At 45.2% G+C, this 15467-nt stretch overlaps 1 protein-coding gene and 1 long non-coding RNA gene across 2 annotated transcripts; both read left to right on the plus strand.

Annotated features, from left to right (window-relative positions):
* Positions 1-1224: 1224 nt before the first annotated feature.
* LOC135246246 (NACHT, LRR and PYD domains-containing protein 3-like) lies at positions 1225-7947 on the plus strand. Its single transcript, XM_064319749.1, has 4 exons — positions 1225-1358; positions 2277-2346; positions 5816-6158; positions 7080-7947. Exons 1-4 carry the CDS (start codon positions 1234-1236, stop codon positions 7790-7792), a joined length of 1251 nt encoding a protein of 416 aa, XP_064175819.1. The 5' UTR covers positions 1225-1233; the 3' UTR covers positions 7793-7947.
* Positions 7948-7965: 18 nt separating this feature from the next.
* LOC135246247 (uncharacterized) lies at positions 7966-15164 on the plus strand. The gene is made up of 4 exons (XR_010327574.1): positions 7966-8866; positions 12387-12559; positions 14018-14191; positions 15026-15164. It is a non-coding gene; the product is annotated as an uncharacterized LOC135246247 (long non-coding RNA).
* Positions 15165-15467: the final 303 nt, after the last annotated feature.

Raw genomic sequence — 15467 nt, forward strand, 5'->3', positions numbered from 1 at the left:
TCGTCGAGGTAAGCTGCACAACCATCAAGACCATCCAATATCTTATTCATAAGGCGCTGGAAAGTGGCCGGCGCGTTTTTTAACCCAAAAACTCATAACGGAGTAAGCATATAGTCCGGAATGAGTTACGAATGCTGATACTTCACGGGCACGCTGAGTTAAGGGCACCTGGTAATAACCCTTCAACAAATCAAGTTTGCTCACAAATGCCGCTTGCCCGACTTGATCGACACAGTCCTCCATTCGTGGCAAGGGAAAACAGTCGGCTTTTGTCACGGCATTTACTTTCCGATAATCGGTACAAAACCGAAAAGACCCGTCAGGCTTATTCACCAACAGGCAAGGCGAAGCCCACGCCGACGATGTTGGTTCAGCAATACCGTTGTCCAGCATATATTTTATTTCTGCCTCCAGATGTTTTCGTTTGGTCAGGGACACACGATAAAAGCGCTGTTTGATGGGAGCTGCGGCGCCCACATCAATATCATGCTCAATGACGTGTGTGCAAGTTGGCGTATCAGTAAATATGCTTAAATTACCATTAATTAATGCAATCAAGTCGGCACGTTGTTCCGCAGACAAATGGTCAAACCGGGACTCGACATAAGCTATAGTCGTGACAAAAAGGGAGACAACACAACAAGGTATACTTTTAAACAAAGGAATTATTTATTAAGACGAAAACAATGATACATGTATGAGTGAAATGTAGGGTATTTGTATTAAATGTGTGTGGATGCACGTGTGCAAATATGGGATGTGAATGTACCACGCAAAACCTGTGAAGAAAAGAGGGTGAAGGGAAAAACCCACGGGCCGTCCAACCGCCAGACCTGGTGCAGGATTACCTGGAACAGAGTGAGAAAGAAAGAGAAAAAGCGGCCCAGAAAGCACTGGGGCTTCCCTATTATAGGGTTTACCCCAGGTGCTCTCAATTAGAAAGGGGTGCACCGCACACACTGGCCGACTCCTGTAACTACAATAAGAATAAAATAATATTAGAGACAGTCGTCACAGAGAGCTGCAGTAAGAAGATGAGTTTAACTGGAAGCTCTGTCTCCATGTGCTGTGAGTTAGAGCTGCAGTTAGAGTGTGAGTTTAAATGGAAGCTCTGTCCATGTACTGTGAGTTAGAGCTGCAGTAAGAGGATGAGTTTAACTGGAAGCTCTGTCTCCATGTGCTGTGAGTTAGAGCTGCAGTAAGAGGATGAGTTTAACTGGAAGCTCTGTCTCCATGTTTGTTCACAGGGTCCGGGTAAAGAAGGCAGGGTCACCTGTACCCAGCTGTCTGTCTATGAAGAGTGATCATTCAATGCATCTTCCATTCAGCTTCAGTGGAGAGTTCACAGGTGATCAAAGGTAATGAAACAAGTTCATACTGACACTACGGTTAAATAAAACTTAAATCTCAGTGGCTACTTTTTGGTTTAGTGGGGTGTATGATAGCACATTCTCGTCAACATGTGTGTATTAACTCATTTTAAAGTGTCATGATGTGTTTTATATCACATTCGGATGTGCTGTGAGTTAGAGCTGCAGTAAGAAGATGAGTTTAACTGGAAGCTCTGTCTCCATGTGCTGTGAGTTAGAGCTGCAGTAAGAGGATGAGTTTAACTGGAAGCTCTGTCTCCATGTGCTGTGAGTTAGAGCTGCAGTAAGAGGATGAGTTTAACTGGAAGCTCTGTCTCCATGTGCTATGAGTTAGAGCTGCAGTAAGATGATGAGTTTAACTGGAAGCTCTGTCTCCATGTGCTGTCAGTTAGAGCTGCAGTAAGAGGATGAGTTTAACTGGAAGCTCTGTCTCCATGTGCTGTGAGTTAGAGCTGCAGTAAGAGGATGAGTTTAACTGGAAGCTCTGTCTCCATGTGCTGTGAGTTAGAGCTGCAGTAAGAGGATGAGTTTAACTGGAAGCTCTGTCTCCATGTGCTGTGAGTTAGAGCTGCAGTAAAAGGATGAGTTTAACTGGGAGCTCTGTCTCCATGTACTGTGAGTTAGAGCTGCAGTAAGAGGATGAGTTTAACTGGAAGCTCTTTCTCCATGTGCTGTGAGTTAGAGCTGCAGTAAGAGGATGAGTTTAACTGGAAGCTCTGTCTCCATGTACTGTGAGTTTGTGCTGCAGTAAGAGGATGAGTTTAATTGGAAGCTCTATCTCCATGTGCTGTGAGTTTGTGCTGCAGTAAGAGGATGAGTTTAACTGGACCAACTGTCTCCTTGTGCTGTGAGTTAGAGCTATAGTAAACGAGTTTAACTGCGTTGTGTCTCATGATTTATTCACAGAATTCCCTGCTCACCGGATTTAAGTCTTTTAGACGAGGAGAGTTCAGAGAAAGTTTCCCCCATAAAACAGGTATGATATATACTTTTTCTATTTCAATATTTGAAGTTGATTTGACTTTCAGACGATCAGATTGTATATGTAATCAGGTTAATTAAAGTTTATAAAAAGTGCTCTGGCCCTCTTTGGCTCACAGAACAACTAGATTCTTTTTTAGGATCCAAAAACGATGACAGTGGAAATCTCCAAACAGAATGTTTTAAAGTTCAAAGTTCAAAGGCTTTATTTGTCACATGCATATACATGTACATACAGTGATATGCTGGTGAGACCAACTCCTTGTTGACTGCAACACAACGCTTCAATAATAACAATATACAGAAAAATAAAATAAAAATAATAACACAATATAATATAACATATGAATACAAATTAAAAGAGAAGAACATAAAGAGCAGTTATTTAAAAAAACTAGCAATACAAATAAGTTTTAAAAAGTAAGTCCTAAAATAAGTCACAGGAAGCAGTGTAACCTGTGATATATAATTAAATAAGTACAATAAAGAAAAATAAAAATACAAAGTAAACCGTGGGACGGTAATTTGCTGCAGTGTACATAGAGGTAAAGGTGCTATGTGCTTGAGGTGAAAATACTATTCCAGGACAGTTGTCCTGGCAGTGCAGTTAAAAGCACTGATGTCCTGAGGGAGGAAGCTCCTCCTAAGTCTCTGAGTGCTGGTCTTGTGGCTTTGTAGGCATTTGCCTGACCACAGCAGCTCAAACAGTCCGTTGTTGGGATGGAAAGAGTCCTTCCTAATCCTCTTTGCTCTGCTTAAGCACCTCCTGGGGTACAGGTCCTGCATAGTGGGGAGTGTGGTCCCCATGGTACGCTCAGCTGACCGCACCGCAGTTCTCGTACCAGACGGTGATTCTCTCAATGGAGACTCTCAATTGGAGACTCTGAACTTCCTCAGCTGTCTGAGGTGATACAGGCTCTGCCTTGCCTTTCTCACCACAGTGTCGGTGTGCAGTGTCCATGTCAGGTCCTCTGTGATGTGGACACCGAGGTACTTGAAATTTCTCACCCTCTCTACTGGTGACCCATTGATCTATAGAGGGGTGTTGGTCCTCAGCTGTTTCTTCTTACAGAAGTCCACCACCATCTCCTTGGTTTTGCTGACGTTCAGGAAGAGACGGTTGTCCTGGCCCCACAGTGACAGGTCTGCCACTGTGTCGTCAGCAAACTTGACGATGGTGTTGGACTCAAACCTGGCCTCACAGTCATGTGTGTACAGGGAGTACAGCAGAGGGCTCAACACACACCCCTGGGGGGCTCCAGTGCTGAGGGTGAGGGGGTTTGAGGTGTGCTTACCCACTCTAACCACCTGGGGTCTGGCGGTCAGGAAATCCAGTATCCAGGCACAAACGGAGGTGTTCAGTCCCAGGTCAGTCAGTTTAGCAGCCAGTCTGGAGGGGACTATGGTATTGAAAGCTGAGCTGAAATCAATGAACGGCAATCTTACATAGCCCCCCCTCTGTTGTCGAGGTGAGAGAGAGTGGCATGCAGAACCTGACAGACCGCATCGTCCGTGGATCTGTTGGGGCGGTAAGCAAACTGCAGAGGGTCCAAGGTGCTGGGAAGAGAGGAGCAGATGTAGTCCTTGACTAGCCTCTCAAAGCACTTCATCACCACCGAGGTGAGTGCTACCGGGCGGTAGTCATTCAGGCAGGCTGGGGAAGCGTTCTTGGGTACAGGGACAATGGTGGACCTCTTGAAGCATGTGGGGACCACGGACTGGGCCAGGGAGAGGTTGATTATGGTGGTGAACACAGGAGCCAGGAGATCAGCGCAGGTCTTGAGGACTTGTCCGGAGATTCCGTCTGGCCCTGCTGCTTTCCTGGTGTCCACCCGTTTCAAGGCTCCCCTCACATAGTGCTCTGACAGGACAAGTGAGCTTGCAGCTCCAGGGGGGGAACTCGTGTTATACACGCTAACTGTGCTAGCCGCCGGGCTAATGTTAGCATTGTTAGCCTTGAAACGTGCATAAAAAGAGTTCAGCTCCACTCTGTCCTTGTAGCGATGCTTCGCATCCTTGATTGCTCGCCTCAGCCTGTAGGACACCGCCTTGTACTCCGTCATGTCCCCAGACACCAGTCCCGCGTTATAGGCAGTGGTGCGTGCGTTCAGAGCAACGCGGATGGATCTGTCACCCCACGGTTTCTGGTTAGGAAAACACTTAACTTTCACCGTAGGGATAACTTTGTCCACCACCGTTGTAATGAAGCCGGTCACCACTTCCGTAAACACGTTGACGTCATCAGAGGTGGACTGGAACCTGTCCCAGTCGACGTCGTCCAGCGCGTCCTGTAGAGTGGCCTCTGATTGGGCGGTCCAGCGCTTGACCTCTCGCGACACCACCTCTTCCCGTACCATCCGTTGTTTGTATTCTGTTATCAGGAAGATGGCGGCATGGTCTGATTTGCCAAATGATGGTAGAGAGGTAGCCTTGTAGCCCTCCTTGAACGGTGAATAGCAGTGATCAAGTATCTTGTCCTTTCGGGTAGGACATTTGACGTGTTGGTAAAAGTTTGGCATAAGGTTTGCCTTGTTGAAGTCCCCTGCCACGATGAGGGCAGCGTCTGGTGCTTGGTCTGAGTCCGCTTAGCACATCATGTAACACCGACAAAGCCTCGTCGTGTCCGCTTGTGGTGGAATGTAAACGGCCCTAGTGATCACTGCGGAAACTCCCGGGGCAGGTAGAATGGACACTCAGCACTCAGTTTGTATAGTTAGCATTAAAAAATGTATTGCACTGAGAAACTTAATTCAACTCAACAACTAAATTATTCCAAGGACATTCATGATTCATCACAAGTAGTGTCCCTAAAAAACATAAATCAGGAGCAAAAGCTGCATTTCGAATATAGGCTTTAGACCTGCTGCATGTTGTGTTCTAAAGTATCTTTTCCTGTTCTGGCCTTCCTACAAGAGAAAACATGAGACATTGCAGGCATTTAGCAGTCACTCTTATTCAGAGCGACTTACACAACTTTTTACACAGCATTTACATTGCTTCCTTTTATACAGCTGGATATGAACTGAAGCAATGCAGGTTAAGTACCTTGCTCAAGGGTACAACAGCAGTGTCCTACCTGGGATTCAAACCTCTGACAAGACCAGCTCCTCACCCATTATACTACACTGCCACCCATAATAAAGCAAGGCTTTGTTTCCATGGCTCTGATACAGCAACCCACTTCACGTGTTTATTTCACACTGATACAGCACACCTCTTCATGTGTTTATTTCACACTGATACAGCACACCTCTTCATGTGTTTATTTCACACTGATACAGCACACCTCTTCATGTGTTTATTTCACACTGATACAGCACACCTTTATGTGTTTATTTCACACTGATACAGCACACCTCTTCATGTGTTATTTACTTTACACTCATGTTATTTACATTGTACAGCCACCTCTCATGTGTTTATTTTCATCTGATACAGCACACCTCTAAATGTGTTTATTTCAGTTCTTCCTGCGCACTCTGATGAAGCTGAAGAAGACTGAAAAGTTGAAACTGTTTCAGAGCCATCTGAGTCAGGGTTGCCCAGAATGCTTTAATAGTAGAAGAACAGAAGATCCTTCTGTACTGGATACGTTTATGAAGATGAAGGAATTGTTCAAGAGTCATCAAATTGCTGATTACCCAGAATGCACTGAGAGAGAGCAGGAGGATCCTGAGGCCCTGTACATAGTTGAGAAGATGCTGGAGACCTGTGGCATTGAGGGGTCTCTGAAGATCACACTCCATATCCTGAGGAACATGAAGAAGAAGGATGTCACTGACCCACTGGAGAGAGATGAGCAGCACAGTAAGAATTTTCTCTCATTGCTACTGTGGCCATTAGAATGTTGAAATGAGTTTAGCCAACAAATATAACAGAGTACAAAATAACAGAGTACTGATTTATAGTATTCACACTTTGATAATAGTGTTTTACATCAACAGTCTTGCATATAAAAAACATCACACACAACATGTACAGGAAGGCATTTCAATTCAAATATAGCATCCAGCAGTAATAATGGGGGCAATCAAATGCACATGAGATTAAATGTTTCCGAAAGACTTTAAAACCAGGAGCCTTGGGATCAAAAGCCAGTTACTAAACCACTGTCCCATCAGACTGACTGCCCTGAGGTTTTATCCTGGATTAAAGAGCACCGATCATAATAATTATAAGATAATTAAATTACTGCATGACCCATGAAGACCATATTTACCATAAAGACACATCATACTATGAACAATTAAGAAATTGAATGTTGAAATGGAAATGAATCCTTTTTATGTTTTCATTGTTGTGTGTACAACAGTTTGTGAGAAGTGTGAAACACTACTAGAGGTATGGGCAACACTACTTGAAGGTGCAGTTATAGCATATAGGGCATATCTTCATGATACATAACAAGTAAACCTTGCCTGTTAATTTCACAATGTGTCCTCATGATACAGAATTATTTCATATTAACAGAAGAGATGTAACAGGGCTGGCCTTGTTTCGCATGTGTAATCAAAAATATTGTTAACTGTTCCATGTTTCCTACATTGGCGTTAATCAGTAATAACCTCTTGTTACCAAATTAGTTACAATTTAACTACATAGGTATAGCTACAACTTAATGTGCAACACTTTCAGAGCTGTGTAAAACATTGTGAAAACTTTCTGCATAAGTATTTTTTGTCTATTTCTGTTATTTTAAACATTGGTTCTCATATTTCCTCTCCTCAGATGAATTCAAAGAAAGAGCCCAGCAGGCACTGAAAACTCATCTGAAGAAGAGGTTTGAATGCATATTTGAAGGTTTAGCAAAGCAGGGCCACCAAACCCTCCTCAATGAGATCTATACAGAGCTCTACATCACTGAGGGGGGAAGTGGGGGGGTCAATGATGAACATGAGATCAGACAGATTGAGATAGCATCGAAGAGACAAACCACACATGAGACTGCAATCATCTGCAATGACATCTTTAAGCCTTCACCTGGACAAGAGAAACCAATCAGAACTGTGCTTACAAAGGGCATCGCTGGCATTGGGAAAACAGTCTCTGTGCAGAAGTTCATTCTGGACTGGGCAGATGGAAAAGCCAATCAGGACATTGATTTCATCTTCACTCTTCCTTTCCGAGATCTGAATCTGAAAAAGGAGAGAGAATTTAGTCTCATGGAACTTCTGCAGCAATACTTTCCACAACTGAAAGAGATCAAAAGTTTTGAAGATGATGAAGTCAAAGTTGTGTTCATCTTTGATGGTCTGGATGAGTGTCGACTTCCTCTAGATTTCCAAAGCAATGAGATTTGCTGTGATATAACAGAGTCATCATCATTGGATGTGCTGCTGACCAACCTCATTAAGGGGAATCTGCTTCCTCTGCCCTCCTCTGGATCACCTCCCGACCAGCAGCAGCCAATCAGATCCCTCCTGAGTGCGTCCACCAGGTGACAGAGGTACGAGGATTCAATGACCCACAGAAGGAGGAGTACTTCAGGAAGAGAATCAGAGATCGGAACAAGGCCAGCAAAATTATCTCACACATAAAGTCATCCAGGAGTCTCTACATCATGTGTCACATACCAGTCTTCTGCTGGATTTCTGCTACTGTCTGGAGACAATGTTGGATAAAGTAGCAATGAAACTGCCCAAAACTCTGACTGAAATGTACACACACTTCCTGCTCATTCAGACTAATGTGAAGAATGAGAAGTATCATGGCACCAATGAGACAACCCCAAAGAAAATGTCAGCATCAAATACAGAAATCATCCTGAAACTGGGGCAGCTGGCTTTACTACAGCTGGAAAAGGGCAATCTGATATTCTATGAAGAGGACCTGAGAGAGATGGGCATTGATGTCAGTGAAGCTTCAGTGTACTCTGGGGTGTGCACAGAGATCTTTAAAGAGGAGTGTGGGTTGGGTGAGGAGAAGGTCTACTGCTTTGTGCATCTGAGCATTCAGGAGTATCTGGCTGCCTTGTTTGTGTTTCATTCATGTGTGAATGAGAACAGAAATGTACTCAGAGCAGAAGAATCAAAACCTCGCAGTGACAGAGTGCAGCTGTCTGAGTTACACAGGACTGCAGTGGATCAGGCCTTAGAGAGTAAGAATGGACACCTGGACCTTTTCCTCAGATTCCTTCTAGGCCTCTCTCTGGACTCCATTCAGACTCTATTAGGAGGAATACTGACACAGACAGGAAGCAGATCAGAGAGCATTAAGGGAACAGTCCAGTACATTAAGGGAAAGATCGAAGATGAATCTTCAGCAGAAAGGACCATCAATCTGTTCCACTGTCTCAATGAACTGAATGACAACTCTCTAGTGGAGGAAATCAAGAATTTCCAGAGATCAGGAAAACTCTCTAATGAACATCTGGAACCACACCAATGTTCAGCCCTGGCCTTTGTGTTACTGATGTCAGAGGAGATCCTGGATGAGTTTGACTTGAAGACCTACAACACATCAGCAGCAGGTTATCAGAGACTGGTACCAGTAGTCGGGAACTGCAGGAAGGCCATGTGAGTATGGTGTAATAATTAAAGTAGATAATGACAGCATGTTTTTATAAACACTTCATAGTTAAAGTGAAAATAGAATACAATAAAATTGTCAGGCAAGTGAGAATTATGATTTTTGAGTCAAGCTATTTTAACAGATTGTGCCCTCATTTAATGAATACAGAAGTACCATCAAATGTAAAAAATGTATCCAACATGTAAAATGTATTTTATTAGATTTAATTTACATATTATCATTAAAGATACCAGTTATTAAATACATCATGAATTCCTTGTTAGGCAAACCAATGTGATGGATCAATATGTTCCAATGTTCCAAACATACAACTCGCAGATTTAAATGGTATGTTGCAGTATTAAGATGAACATATTCCCCATCAAATAAAAAAATACAAGCTACACTTCCTTTACACAAAATTAGACAGACATGGAAAATAAATAATATAATTGTGAAAAAAATGAATGAAATAGCAAGAACCACAGCTTGTCTGTCCCACTGTGACCCAGGATGGTAAAATAAGCAGCTAAAGAATCAAGACCAGAGATCCAAGACTGTGATCAAAAGAAACCAAGGCAGAGCTGAGAAGCAAGGCAAATGGCACAAGATCAAAGGCTCACTTTTGCTTTACAGGCCAACACTTTATGGTCTTTACTGAACTAACGTGTCCTTAACTTTGATTTGGACAAGTAAACACAAGTGTTACTCTTATTCTTATCTAACTCAGTTTGGTGAAATAGTTTGAACTGTGTTCGTGTAGATAAAAAGAATCCCTCCTTTGAAATGTCAGTCAGTTAAGGACGAATGTTGATTGAATAAAATCCATGTTTTTAAAAAGGGGGAAGAATCCCCCTTTTATCCCTAGTCCATGCATAGATAATTTGTGAGTGGGAGATGACCAGAGAGTGCCTGCTCAGTCTGTACCCCTCTTATATTGTTCATGAAGATGAGATTTTTTTTTAACATTATGATTGTTACGTCCCCTGCCTCTGCTTGCCTGGGTAGTGCAGGTGGAGGTAGTTGCGTAATTACTTAATTGCCTGATTGCTTCCACCTGCCTGTGGCCCAATATAAAGCCCAGTAGTATGAGGCAGGGGAGAGGTTTTATTTTGGGGTTTGTGATTTGGTGGAGAGCTTTGGTTTTGTGAACTTTGTGTGTTTTTGTTTGTTATTTAGATTAATAAATGTCTGGGTTTGTTTTTAGATCAGTTTCTGTCGTGTTTTAGATGCATCTGGACTTTGTTTGTTGCGGCCAGTCGAGCCAGCCGTAACAAAATGGGGGCTCGTCCGGGATCTGCCATCACACTTCCCTGCGGCGGCGAGGACGACGCGCGCAGACACACAGTTCCCTGCGGCGTCGAGGACGACGCACGCAGACACACAGGTCCCTGCGGCGTCGAGGACGACGCACGCAGACACACACTTCCCTGTGGCGTCGAGGACGACGCGCGCAGACACACACTTCCCTGCGGCGTCGAGGACGGCGCGCGCAGACACACAGGTCCCTGCGGCGTCGAGGACGCGCGCGCAGACACACAGGTCCCTGCGGCGTCGAGGACGACGCGCGAGCACACAGGTCCCTGCGGCGTCGAGGACGACGCGCGCAGACACACAGGTCCCTGCGGCGTCGAGGCGGCGCGCGCAGACACACAGGTCCCTGCGGCGTCGGAGGACGACGCGCGCAGACACACAGGTCCCTGCGGCGTCGAGGACGACGCGCGCAGACACACAGGTCCCTGCGGCGTCGAGGACGGCGCGCGCAGACACACAGTTCCCTGCGGCGTCGAGGACGACGCGCGCAGACACACAGTTCCCTGCGGCGTCGAGGACGGCGCGCGCAGACACACAGGTCCCTGCGGCGTCGAGGACGGCGCGCGCAGACACACACTTCCCTGCGGCGTCGAGGACGGCGCGCGCAGACACACAGGTCCCTGCGGCGTCGAGGACGACGCGCGCAGACACACAGGTCCCTGCGGCGTCGAGGACGACGCGCGCAGACACACAGGTCCCTGCGGCGTCGAGGACGACGCGCGCAGACACACAGGTCCCTGCGGCGTCGAGGACGGCGCGCGCAGACACACAGGTCCCTGCGGCGTCGAGGACGACGCGCGCAGACAACACAGGTCCCTGCGGCGTCGAGGACGACGCGCGCAGACACACAGGTCCCTGCGGCGTCGAGGACGACGCGCGCAGACACACAGGTCCCTGCGGCGTCGAGGACGGCGCGCGCAGACACACAGTTCCCTGCGGCGTCGAGGACGACGCGCGCAGACACACAGTTCCCTGCGGCGTCGAGGACGGCCGCGCAGACACAAGTCCCTGCGGCGTCGAGGACGGCGCGCGCAGACACACAGTTCCCTGCGGCGTCGAGGACGGCGCGCGCAGACACACAGTTCCCTGCGGCGTCGAGGACGGCGCGCGCAGACACACAGGTCCCTGCGGCGTCGAGGACGACGCGCAGACACACAGGTCCCTGCGGCGTCGAGGACGACGCGCGCAGACACACAGGTCCCTGCGGCGTCGAGGACGACGCGCGCAGACACACAGGTCCCTGCGGCGTCGAGGACGACGCGCGCAGACACACAGGTCCCTGCGGCGTCGAGGACGACGCGCGCAGACACACAGGTCCCTGCGGCGTCGAGGACGACGCGCGCAGACACACAGTTCCCTGCGGCGGCGAGGAGGCTGCGCGCAGACACACAGTTCCCTACAGTGGCAGATTTCTCTGGACAATTTGTAGACATAGTGAAAACAGGAAGGTAGAGGAATTGTAGGATATAATGGGTGTCAGGGTGAGGTCTTGTCAGGGGACTGTTAAAGTGCCTGTTTTTGAGGTAATTCTGTGGCTTATCTCAGGCTAAAGTCTGGCCTGTACAAGGTTCTGAAGTTTCCTAAAGCCTGGAAAAAGCTAAATGGTGGCTCCTTGGACAGCACCATCAAATGTATCACTATTCCAAATGAACTCAAAGGCATCATTAACAGTTCCTACATAGCTTTGGTTTCACTACCTGATTATATGTAACACCAGCAGAACAGACAGACTGCACTACATGGTTATATATAACCTCAGCAAAACAGACAGACTGCACTTCAGTACCTGGTTACATGTGAACAGATCACTTTTTGCATTCCTGTTTCTAAAGTGAATCTGGCTTTTACTGTGTATTGGCTTGCAATGCTGTGGGAAGTTTCTCACAGTTACCAGCAAAAGTAAAGAAGCAGAGCCTAACTCACTATCCACTCTGAGAGATTTTATTTCTGAGTTATTTCTTGCCTCTTTACTTTTGGTTGTATCTGTGCCAAATGTCAGAAGAAAGGGGGCCATTTGGGTAAAAATTTCATTTGAGTTCTGTCCAACAGGATGTCTAATTCTCAAAGTCATTTTCCTCAGAGCATCACTAACTTTAAATCCTCAATATCACTCTTCATCACTCAATGCGATTACTGTTACATTGCACATATCAGATTTTACAGGATATTGCGATATTTAATCATACAATAATATATAAACTCTCCTTACAGACTGAACAGCTGTGACCTCACAGAGAAGTCCTGTGAAATTGTGGCCTCTGCTCTTCAGTCATCAAACTCACCCTGAGAGATCTGGACCTCAGCTACAATAACCTGGGTGATTCAGGAGTGAAGCTGCTCTGTGCTGGACTGATGAGCCCAAACTGTAAACTACAGAGACTAAGGTGAGTAGTGCTGTGCTCTGTGTGACCTTAACTAAATAGAATTGGTGATTATGGCTCTGTGCAGTGAAATATAGGGTTGCCAGGTTTATGGTTCCTGACCATAACGTATGGTTTCAGTGGAGTGTGTAATATCAGGTCACAGGTGATGACTGAATGCTGAATGCATGATTGACATGATTGTAAAATATTGACCACTTCAGTACAGGAATATGTTTCACGTCTATCATAACATAACAAAAATAACATAACATAACATAACATAACATAATTACGAGAATAGGCCATTCAGCCCAACATGCTCGCCATTTTCCTACCTACCACTAGTGCTAATTTTACCTACAAACTAGATAGTATCCAGCATTAATATTTTCCTCAATAATGATGTATTATTTCACCCACCTGCAACCCATCCGCTATTAATCAGAATGTAAATTTTTATGACCTGGCCCACCCGATCCGCAGATTAACCGTGGTACCGCGGATATAACTGCGATCCGCACATCACTAATACACACATGCCTTATTTTTTCCCCGCCCGCATTCAGCGAAGAAGAATATCAGGGTCAGAGCCAATCAGAGGCAGAGTAGGGGCGGGTCTTCGCAGAATGCGGGTGGGGAAAAAATAACGCTACACACACAGACAGACCTGCTAAATGTCAGGTGCACTGGTGCGACCAATGAAAATGTTTAGTCGTACTTGACAGATTAAATTTCATTTATTTATTTATTATTGTTAAATTTTTGGTCCTCCATATACCTGTAGTACCAGTCAATGGCAATAATCAGTTGTGGTGTTTCTCTGCAGCCAGCAGATGGCGATGTAGTGTATTTCATTTGCCGCCTTGGTTACATTATTAGATGAAGATTGAATGTTTTTAAAATATAAAGATGTTTGTAGACTGAAGGTGAGGTAAAGTACACCATAGTGATCATACTAGTGCAGTTTCTTGTGTTAGCAAATGAAATATGTTTGCAATCATGTTGTGTCCCATGTGATATCATCGCAACATGGAACAGTTTTGTTAATGAAATCCTTGCAGGAAGCCCCCAACCTTGAGTTGAATTGGCTCCTTATTTTTAGTTATTTTTTGTTAATTGAGCCAAGTGATAACCTTTTTTTTGTGGATTAGTCAGAATACTTTATGAACATAATTAATATAAACTCTTCCTGTTTTTGTGTGTACTGTGTACATCCCAGGAATGCACGTACTGTACAAATAGGAAATTCCACATTTATCTGCTGCCAAGGTGCACAGTGTGACAATCAGCAGTGAATTTCAATTGTGTGTGTGTTTGTGTGTGGTTGTATGTGTGTGTGTCTGTGTGTGTGCACGTGTGTGTGTGTGTGTGTCTGTGTGGTGTGCGTGTGTCTGTGTGCGCATGTGTGTTGTGTGTTTGTGTGTGTGTGTGTACATGTGCATGTTTGTGTGTGTGTGTATGTGTGTGGTCTCTCCACAGGCTGGGTTGGTGTAATCTCACAGATGGCTGCTGTGATGTTCTGGCCTCAGTCCTGCGCTCTCCTCACTCAGAGCTGAGAGATCTGGAGCTCAGAGACAATGAGCTGCAGGATTCAGGAGTGAGAGCGCTCTCTGCTGGACTCGAGGACCCACACTGTAAACTGCAGAGACTGGGGTGAGTACAAACACAAACCCCTTCAATCAAAAAGGGTTCCAATGTGACACAACACAGCACTAATGTTAATAATGACTAAATATAGCACTGATATTACTAATGTTTTTAATGTTAAAATAGACAAGACAGTTATTTTTCTTCACAGAAATAAAGCAACATTTTCCTGTTCTTCCTCTTGGTAGAAACACATTTTAAATCTGACATCAGTTGGAATAAACATATTTTTGAAAAGCATCAAACCGGTTCTATTCGTACATTCTTCAAAATTATGAAAATTAATTGAATCTGATCAAATTTAGTTTAACTGTGCTGTGGGGCACTCAGACAACACCAATTAATGCATTACTAATGAGATGGGAGAAACACCACTGAGGCATAGATGGGTAAAACTTGCTTTGCATAACTGGATTAAGTTTAAATGATCTAGTGTAGATCACCCTGCTAAGCATCCTATTGAGGACACATGGGAAGTGGACATGCAAGGGCAGAAAGAGGAGAAATGCTCTTATTAATTGTGCAAGTATGCAATGGGGAAAGCTACAATAAGAGGGGAAAAGACATGGCTCCTTCAACCTGCTGGTCTGTCATCTCCCCATGGTTTCTTCTGGATCCTGTAATAGACCTAGCTGTCTAGGAAAGAACAGAACTGACACAGAGGGCCTCTTACAGTAAGTTCAGCTGAAGCACAGCTGCAGCAAGTGTGGGGTGGATATCTGCAGATCCTTAATATCACTCTTCATCACTCAACATGATTACTGTAACAGTGCACATATCACATTTTACAGGATATTGCGCTATTTAAAAATACAATAATATATCAACTCTCTTTTGCAGACTGAACAGGTGTGGCCTCACAGAGATGTCCTGTGAAATTGTGGCCTCAGCTCTCCAGTCATCAAACTCACCCCTGAGAGATCTGGACCTCAGCAACAATAACCTGGGAGATTCAGGAGTGAAGCTGCTCTGTGCTGGAAAATTAATTGAATCTGATCAAATTTAGTTTAACTGTGCTGTGGGGCACTCAGAACAACACCAATTAATGCATTACTAATGAGATGGGAAACACCACTGAGGCATAGATGGGTAGAACTTGCTTTGCATAACTTCATTCAGATTTAAATGATCTAGTGAATACCCTGCTAAGCATCCTGAGGACATAGTGGACATGCAAAGGGCAGAAAAAGAGGAGATAAGCTCTTATTAATTGTGTGCAGAAGTATGCAATGGGGAAGCACTACAATAAGGGGAAGACATGGCTCCTTCAACCTGCTGGTCT

This window comes from Anguilla rostrata, unplaced genomic scaffold, assembly GCF_018555375.3.
Source record: "Anguilla rostrata isolate EN2019 unplaced genomic scaffold, ASM1855537v3 scaf0088, whole genome shotgun sequence".
NCBI classification, from domain to species: domain Eukaryota; kingdom Metazoa; phylum Chordata; class Actinopteri; order Anguilliformes; family Anguillidae; genus Anguilla; species Anguilla rostrata.

Bases quoted from the DNA above. Each gene is read 5' to 3' on its own strand.
- LOC135246246 (XM_064319749.1), top strand. From the start codon at position 1,234: ATGTTTGTTCACAGGGTCCGGGTAAAGAAGGCAGGGTCACCTGTACCC. The intron at 2,347-5,815 runs GTATGATATATA...TGTTTATTTCAG, and splicing joins AAGTTTCCCCCATAAAACAG to TTCTTCCTGCGCACTCTGAT. The intron at 6,159-7,079 runs GTAAGAATTTTC...TCCTCTCCTCAG, and splicing joins GGAGAGAGATGAGCAGCACA to ATGAATTCAAAGAAAGAGCC.